General features: G+C 37.4%; 1 protein-coding gene across 1 annotated transcript; it reads left to right on the plus strand.

The window, feature by feature from the left end:
* Window positions 1-6,076: 6,076 nt before the first annotated feature.
* Window positions 6,077-7,334, plus strand: LOC149153068 (uncharacterized). Its single transcript, XM_089445267.1, has 4 exons — window positions 6,077-6,234; window positions 6,364-6,488; window positions 6,615-6,819; window positions 6,908-7,334. The coding sequence occupies exons 1-4, from the start codon at window positions 6,141-6,143 to the stop codon at window positions 7,075-7,077; spliced, it is 594 nt and encodes a 197-aa protein (XP_089301393.1). The 5' UTR covers window positions 6,077-6,140; the 3' UTR covers window positions 7,078-7,334.
* The last annotated feature ends 622 nt before the right edge of the window (window positions 7,335-7,956 follow it).

Below are 7,956 nucleotides of genomic sequence, written 5' to 3' on the forward strand. Positions count from 1 at the left end.
GAATAATTGTTTTATCTATTATTTCTCTACTGTCATTGGTTAAATTTAAGAAATGGAAATTGTTAAATTGGATGATATTGGATATTGTTGAAGTAATAGTTGAAACATAGAACAATTGATGAAAAATTAACATGTCGGATATTCGATGGCTGTCGAGATTTAAAAAAAAAAAAACAAAAATACATTTAACTTTCAACATTTTTCGGATTTTATCCCTTCCGTTATATTTTACCATTTAATTTTTCGCCCATGTGTATTAGTGTTTATAGAGAGAACAAAACCTGAACCACATAATGGAGGATCACCCTGGCTAGCTCCATTAAAATAGCCCCAGGACATATCTTCCTTTAGTGGAGGCATGGAAGGCATTATAGGTTTCTTTTTCTTTGGAAACTCTTTGTGTGCATTTACTTGAGACTTGATCATAGACATAACCATCTTAGCTAGGATGTTTTTTCTTGGAAGATCTCCATGTTATTTTCCCACCAAATGGAGTGAACCCATAATGCTAGGAAGGTGGGGTAATTTTGGAGTGATACATCCTGAGAACATTCCTTGACATAGTCAACAAGTGAAGCTTTTTTCCATGATGTGGTGTGTGTGAGTATTTAGTTAATACCATAGTCTAATCGAAGTAGCATATGGACAACTGATGAAAAAGTGTAAAACTATTTCTTCATTATTTCTATGCAACAAACAATGATTAGGACATGTCCATCCCCTCTTCAAGCCATTACCCCACATGAGTAGTTTATTTCACAGAGTTAACCATAGAGCATGTTTACTCTTTAATGAGCCTTTTCATTTCCACAAGAATTTTCCCCACAAAACAACTTCTCCTCTAACCATTGTCTCAAACTAGGCTTGATATCCTAGTTTGGTTTTATATTCCCTCGAGTTTAGGATCTTTGACCCTGCCAATTTGTCATTAGCTTTGTGATTGATTCTAATTATAACTAAGGCAAGTAAGTTGGCATATTTTTTCCACTCCTAGGCTTCAATATTTTTTAAAGAAAAATCCTTTGACAACTTCCAACCATGGACTCCCCATGTATGAACATCCCAATTCCTAGCATCAACTAGCAAGAAAACAACCATTGAAAGTATAGAGGTGATTAGATGGCCTAAAAGTGTATATTGGTCCCATGTTCCAATGCATGGATTTATCTCGATATATTTTTTTTTTCCATTTCCCACATGCCATGTAAACTACCTATAATAGGGAAGGCATCACAAAGGGATTTTCAAATTATAGAAGAGGATGGAAGAAACTTTCTAGGAAATAGATCCATTCTAACTCCAATTTTCCTTCGAAATATTTTCTCTCCACAGTTTGTCCCCAGAGGGATCTATTATTTAGAAACCTCCAAAGGCTCTTGGCTGTTAATGATTTGAAAAAAATATTTCTCTTTTAATCACAAACCCCCCATCATTTTGGGTTATGAAATCATCCTACAACCTAAATAGTGGGCTACCATCTAGATGCTTGTTTCTTGCCAACAAAACTTTGTGGCATATTTTCTTGATTCTATTTATGATGCATTTTGGATGGATGTAATTAATGTCCAATAGATAGGAATGATTTCCACTAAATAATTTATTAGTATTAGTTCCCCACTTTAGAGAGGAGTTGATTTATGCATATGGATATCCTAGCCTCAAACTTTCGAATCAACCATAACCAATCTTCACTTTTATAATAATTTGGCTTAAGATAGAATCCTAAGTACTTGAAACCATCTTGTAGCTATGATATCTCAAAAGAAAAAGAATCAACCAAATATTTTTTAACTGGAGGAGAGATATTCTTATGGAGGATCAACTTCTCCATGTTTATTTTCATTTTTGTGTGTTGTCGCTGCTACAACGCCCTCCATAATTTTCACTTACAGTTAATCTTGGAGCCTTCCTTGCTATTTTACATTGATGTCGCAAACACCGAAGCTTATTTCATTATATTTCTTGAAGTATTTTGGTCCCTTTGGTATGTGGAGTAAATTGTCGTATTTTGGCATGTTTGGCTGCCGTAAAATGTGTACAAGCCTATTTTGATGGTTTCAAGGGTCTATATTTGTCTATATGAGTTTTTATAACTATGTAAACATCTATCACACTCATTCACCAAGTCTTGAGCACTATCGCGCAAGTGTCGTCACGATCGCCCCAAAGTCCATCTTATGTGTCTCACTTTTCGTAACTTTCCATAAAGTTGTTGCACGGAGGGAAATTTTTTATTCATGTGTTCAGATGATATTTTTTTCATCTCGTCAAAATATCCTAAGTGTGTGATCCCAGTCAAAGTTTATCACCATTCACACCGATCCCACACTTAGCCATTTTCGGAAAAACTTCCCGACCGAGCAACCTAGATTCACTGGACCTCTCCTGAGCTGTGCACTGCATAGTATCGCTCCTCTAGATATGAAATTTCTTCTTGTCGCTACGGTATGTGCAGTTCTTGCCTCCTAGGACTGCTAGACTACACAGTTTATGTGTTGAAGCCTCGGCCTTGACCTTTAGAATTGCGCAATCATGTCCTCACCCAAGCTTAAACTCTACACTTCACATCCTCAAGTCACAATATCATCCTGTGAGCCCTTGAACTATGTAGTTGTACAGTTTTCCAACCTTCCTTGACTCCTAGAACTGCGCATTTAGCTCTCCTTGTGCCCATTCCCTCAACCTGTCCCACTGGCTTGAAAAATTACACAGTCTTGTCCCTCGGACTTGCCTAAACTGCACACTACGCAGTCTTAGGGCTCAAGCTTTTCCCCTAGGTGCTAGAATTGTGCACTGTGTAGTCCCTCAGTCCCCCTTCCCAACCTGTCACTTGTTCCTGGCTCAATTGCTGGACTAGAATGCCTCACCTTAGACTAGGATATTTTCGTATTGATGTCGTCTCGTCATGGGTGAATTGTAGGAATAAGTATCCTATCATGTTATTGAAAGATGATGGAGGAGGAGAAGAAGGATGGGAGCATGCTCAAATACTCTCTTGTAGCTTATAAGTTGATTGATTAAGAGAAAGAAAACAGACTCTATTTTGCGACCATTATCCAAGACTTGAGATCATTGAAGATTCCTTATCAGAAATCCATGCAGAGGTGAAAAGAAATCATCTTCAAGAATACATCCAACACTTAGCAGCAACAGTGGCTTGGCATTGCCACATCATCAAGCAACCCATGCCTCTAGTGTCATGTCATGAGTGGTCATATGCCACATCACCATTGTGGATCATGTATATTGTATTCATAATTTATTTTAAAGCGTAAGTCCAAAGGACACACATGGAATGTAAAGAGTCATGTAATTTGAAAAGTCATAAGAAGTCAAACATTCATGAGGGTAGTCAAAGAGTCACCCTTGGTTATATATACTCCCTCATTATATGAGCAAAGGACTTTTCACCTTGGCTCGTCCTGCAAGGCATTAGAGAGACAAATTAGTTCTTTGAGGAGCAAGGGGTGGCTTCAATGCTCCACTACTAGAGTTAGTGATATACATTGTAAACACGTGTCTTAGAACTTTTACTTCATAACAAAAACCTTCAAGGCCAACACATTCTTCATGCATGGATTATGAATGTTTGTAAGACTATTATGCAGATGTTTGTATTTCATGCTTTCTTTCACATGTCCTAATATAGTTGAACTATTTCATTTGTTTTAGTACTTACCTTATTGAGAATGTGTTGTAATGGTTGCCATTGTTGTCCCATCCTTGTGGACTATTCCACAGGATATTATACATATCTTTCTTCATTTGTTGGTTGTAACGACCATCGCATCCTCTGTGGACTATTCTGCTAGATGTTAGATGTATCCTTCCAGTTCATGTGTGTCTCTTCTTGGGTGGTGCTAATACCTTTAACTTAGACGCTCACTTTTCTCCCCTCTCAGTAGTAGAAGAACCTCAACACATTTACAACTAAACACTCACCAAACACAACTTGTTTTTTTTCGAAGACACCATTGCATCCCTCTCTCTTGTTGACAGTTACAACCAAAGAAAATATTTAAGGATTTGGCAACCGAGCCTTTATACCGATGGGACTCCTACACCAAACAATGTGAGGTCTAGGTGGGACTTCATATCGAGGAGACCCCCTGAATGTTGGCAACTCCAACACTGTCAACAGTGTGATTAGCTCAAATTTTTCTTCGATACATTTCAAAACACTAATATATGGAACTGAGCCATACAAAAAAGGAGAATGTGGTTAACAAAAAGAAGGTGAGAGATTTGAACCTATGACAACATTTTCACCTGCTTTAGTTATCTAACAATTTTGTTCCCAATTCACCTTGTCATATGATTTGATAGGTTTAACTTCATAGCTATCACAAGGATCTTCTTCATTTTAATGGAGTACATGGACTCTTGTGCTATAAATATTGTGTCATGAATCTGACATTTCTGGAGGAATCTAAATTTGTCTTTTGAAACAATATCACTTAGTATTGGTTTAATTCTTAAAAAAATGACTTTCATAATCAACATGTAGATTATATTACAACAGGAAATAGGTCTCTAATGATTGAAAGATCGATACTTTTGCCTTTTGGGAATGGGGCATATAAAAATCAAATTGAGAGCCCTCCGCATACATCCTTCCTTCTTTGATTCCCTTACTACTTTAAGAATGTCAAACTTCAAAAAGTTGTAAAAACCAAATAAAACTTGATTGTGAAACCATTCAGGTCTCTCTCTGTTTGCAATTAACTCTTACTCTCTCCCTCGTCGTCCTCCCTCTCTTGTCCTCCCTCTCTCTTAAAAACAATTTTAACCCAAAAGATGGTTATGAAAACAGAAACTTTATTTTTTGATATTCGTTACACTTGATAAATTCATTCTCTCATAAAACCCATAACATGGTTATGAAACCGTAAAATGATTATAAAAACATGCTTGTGAAACGTGTAAGATGATTATGGAAACAAGAATCATTTTAACCCAAATTTCCACGCATATAAAAATATTTACAACTTAATCTAATCCTATAAACATAAAAAGAAATATAACTTGAATTTTAAATTTATGATTAAAATAAATATTATTATTATTAAATTTCAAAATATCACAATAAAACATGATATAATTAAAATAATTATTATCAATTATTATATATTTCACTCTTCATTGAGATATTTTGAACACATTTCCTAATATCACAATAAAGCATGATATAATTAAAATAATTATTATCAATTATTATATATTTCACTCTTCATTGAGATATTTTGAACACATTTCCTCCCTTCTAGATTACGCAATCCTTCTCAGATGCTTAATGCTTCCTTCTAGGTTACGCAATCCACTCTTATTCATGATGTTTTCTTGTGATGCAATCAAGTAGGCCCTGACCCTTTTGTTATTTATGCGGAGTGAGAACATCTCTCCCAGCTTTATATTATTTCATAATGTTTTATTATATCACTTTGAAAATGTTATTGTATAATGAGTGCATTCAAGAATGGTCCGTGGAAAAGAAACGTGCAATTATATTCTCTTGTTATTACCTGACTTCAATTACTCACATTTTGAAATTTAAACGTTTCTTCTTACTCACAACTGACTTTAATGGCTCATATTTTGAAATTTAAATGTTCAGTGTATATGTGATGTCCATCACCCTCACTACTTAAATTCCATGGATGGTGTGCCTTCTTCCATTTTGACCGCCCGACAGACTAGCTACAGAAGAAATGAATATATCATCAACCATTATAATCGTAAAGGAATATATTATCACCAATTTTAAAATCGCGGATGAGAATTGGGAACGTGCAATGCAAGAAACAAGTGGAACTCCAATCTTGTAGGCGCATATAGTCGGCGAGCCTGTCGCAGACCTGAGAGCGACAGCCCCATTAAATTAGCCGCGATTCGTGGAGGAAAAGGCATGCCTGTTCCATACGTCAAAATAATCTTGAGCTCGTCGCCATCTTTGAAACACTTTTCCACGGTACTACACACATTCACTCATCCCTTGTATGGGCACAGTGGCGTTCAACGGCCTCACGCTATAATAAATACATCATTTCATTCTCATTCTCACCCACACCTACAAACTCACTGACGCTAAACAGCTCAGCTGATTGGGTTGGTTTTTCTCAGTGTATTGTTTCTGAGTAGTGATGGCCTCCACCAAGCTCATTCATGCTGCACCTTCATCCTCCTGCATATTTTCCCTCATCATATTAATGTCCATTGCTGTGCCTGTAGTACAGAGTGAGTTCTTTGATCTATTTATGTCTTGTTCTTGTTACTCGCTGTTTGTAATAATTATTGGATTAATCATAAAGGTCTTGTGGGCGTTACTTAGTTAATATGTCGTGTTGATGTACTGTATTTGTTCAGGCGCCATTATCAAGTGCGAGGAGCTTCCCGTGGAACTCTGCGCCTTCTCTGTCTCGTCCACTGGTAATAGATGTGTGCTCGAGAAGGATGTAACGGAGGACGGCACCTTGCAATTTCAATGCCAGGTACCTTTTGATTGTTGACGTCTTCAATCATAAAAACACAATTAGTATTGTTAATAGATACGTCATTAGCGATGATCATAAGTTTTTTGAAAGACTAACAATAATTGCGCGCATATATATATATAGTCATCGGTCGTGATGGCGGAGAAATTGGTGGGATGGATCGAAAGCGAGGAGTGCATAAGTGCGTGCGGCTTGGAACGGATGGCTGTTGGAATGTCCACCGATTCTCTACACGAACCGGAATTTAGTACCAAGTTTTGTTCTTCCGAGTGCCGCAGCAATTGCCCCAACATCGTCGATCTGTATGTCAATCTAGGTGCAGGAGAAGGTGGGTCCCTTAGATCCCCTTTCTTCTGATCTCAACAATTCATTTTAAGTATTTACATAATAATAGATTTGAGGCATGGTTTTGGCAGGAACATCTTTATCGAGCATGTGTGACTCTAAGAAAAGCAGATCCCGCAATGTGATAAAAAAATGGGAGGAGTCCGATTTGTCCAAGTCAAAGTCAAGTATCCGTTCCAAATCGTCTGAATCTCCTGACCGAAAGGCCACGTCAAAATTGAGTCGGAACTTGTTGTTGTAATTGTTGATTTATCCAAGTCCACGTCAAGTATCCGTTCCAAATCGTCTGAATCTCCTGGTCGAAAGGCCACGACAAAATTGAGACGGAAGTTGTTGTAATTGTTGATTTATCCAAGTCGAAGTCAAGTATCCGTTCCAAATCGTCTGAATCCCCTTATCGAAAGGCCACGACAAAATTGAGTCAGGAGTCAGGAGTTGTTGTAATGGTTGGAGAATGTAATTTCACTTGTTTTAGTTGTGATCTTTTTATGTAAAGAATCTGTTTGTATTTTATATGAGTGGTTTCCTTAATTTGATATGTTATTAAGATATTCTCTCAACCAACAAAAGGTGTGTCCAAGATAGTTTTTCTATCTTGAGACCATGTCTATTTGAGACCATGTCTATATATATAATATCATATTTAATTAATGCAGGAAGATATTTTTTTTTGCACTATAAGTGTTATGATGGTATGAACACCCTTAACGACCTGGCCCTTCTGTGCGTCCAGGACAGAGGGTAATAATACATAAATATATTTTGTTTTAGTTTTTTTAGTTTGTCCGTCATATTCATAATCATAGAACTGCTTTACCTTAAACATTCGATCTAATGCGCATCGAGGAGAGACACGACCATAAGAAGAAGACTCATTGTGGTATGGTGAGTAGATCTGACGGTAAATTCTGCCTCTGTTGGCAGCGGCGTGCTGGTGAGCCACAGACGTGCTGTGCGTTGTTCGTGGGGATAGTAGTGTGGAGGTTGCCGCTCGAACGAGGGATCTGTTGTTGAGAGTTCCTCCTTGTTTGCAGTGAAGGGACTCGATACCTGTATGACCAGTAGCTGCTCGGAGGGAGCTTTCCGAGCGGTGGCGCAGTGGTGGTTGTAGTGTAGCCCT

The sequence above is a fragment of the Pinus tabuliformis genome, chromosome 9, assembly GCF_031772625.1.
Source record: "Pinus tabuliformis cultivar Carrire ecotype Pingquan chromosome 9, CPIR1, whole genome shotgun sequence".
NCBI lineage: Eukaryota > Viridiplantae > Streptophyta > Pinopsida > Pinales > Pinaceae > Pinus > Pinus tabuliformis.

What these genes read in the sequence shown, in the direction of transcription:
- LOC149153068 (XM_089445267.1), top strand. Translation starts at nt 6,141, where the DNA reads ATGGCCTCCACCAAGCTCATTCATGCTGCACCTTCATCCTCCTGCATA. An exon ending in TGCTGTGCCTGTAGTACAGA is followed by an intron (nt 6,235 to 6,363) that starts GTGAGTTCTTTG and finishes GTATTTGTTCAG; the next exon opens with GCGCCATTATCAAGTGCGAG. An exon ending in CCTTGCAATTTCAATGCCAG is followed by an intron (nt 6,489 to 6,614) that starts GTACCTTTTGAT and finishes ATATATATATAG; the next exon opens with TCATCGGTCGTGATGGCGGA.